The 740-nt window shown below is 43.6% G+C and overlaps 1 protein-coding gene across 1 annotated transcript; it reads left to right on the top strand.

Annotated features, from left to right (window-relative positions):
* Positions 1 to 117: 117 nt before the first annotated feature.
* On the top strand, positions 118 to 723 carry LOC121940822 (medium-chain acyl-CoA ligase ACSF2, mitochondrial-like; the record flags this gene model as incomplete). Its single annotated transcript, XM_042483506.1, has 3 exons — positions 118 to 280; positions 396 to 491; positions 572 to 723. Coding segments are annotated over 3 exons (411 nt in total), but the record flags the coding sequence as incomplete, so codon positions are not given.
* Between the last annotated feature and the right edge of the window lie 17 nt (positions 724 to 740).

Here is a 740-nt window from a genome sequence, read left to right as displayed (position 1 = left end):
ATCTAACACGTTACATACTCTAATAACATTAAGAGCAGGACAATCTAAATACCTCACACACTTTATGCAATTAATGGTTTTGTGGATGTGACATAAAAACTTTTTTTTGTTCTGCAGGTTGCCAGACTTGCGTATGGTGATTGTGACGGACAGCAGACAGCCAGGGATGCTCCACGTAGAGGATGTGATGCAAGCAGGAGAGAGTCGACACCACAAAGAGCTGATGGATCTGCACAGCAAACTGTCCTTCGATGAGCCCATCAACATCCAGTTCACATCAGTAACCTTCAGTATTGCATCTTTACCACTGTCACAGACATATTACATATCTTGGACTGACATTATGATGGAGCAGTTTTTCAGATCCAGCCATGATACTTGTTTATTTGTTCCAGGGGACTACAGGAAGTCCAAAGGCAGCCTGTCTTTCCCACCACAATATCGTAAACAATGCTTACTTTATGGGTCTCCGAATTGGTTATGAACGGAGGGTAAGTCCATATTCGTCTCTTAGTTTGAAAAAAACACAGAAAGTGAAATGTAATAATATTATTCTTTATATTTCTATCAGCCTCAGGTGCGAGTTTGTGTGCCCGTACCCATGTACCACTGCTTTGGCTCTGTGCTGGGTGGGATGTGTATGGCAGTCCATGGCATCACGCTGGTCTTCCCTTCCACTGGCTACAACAGCCAAGCCAACCTAGAGGCCATTCAGAGTGAAAGGTATGTCATGCTGCTCA

This window comes from Plectropomus leopardus, unplaced genomic scaffold (assembly GCF_008729295.1).
Source record: "Plectropomus leopardus isolate mb unplaced genomic scaffold, YSFRI_Pleo_2.0 unplaced_scaffold94396, whole genome shotgun sequence".
In the NCBI taxonomy this organism is placed as follows: Eukaryota; Metazoa; Chordata; class Actinopteri; order Perciformes; family Serranidae; genus Plectropomus; species Plectropomus leopardus.
Note: the sequence above shows the minus strand (reverse complement) of the source record. Positions and strands in the feature narration are given on the sequence as shown.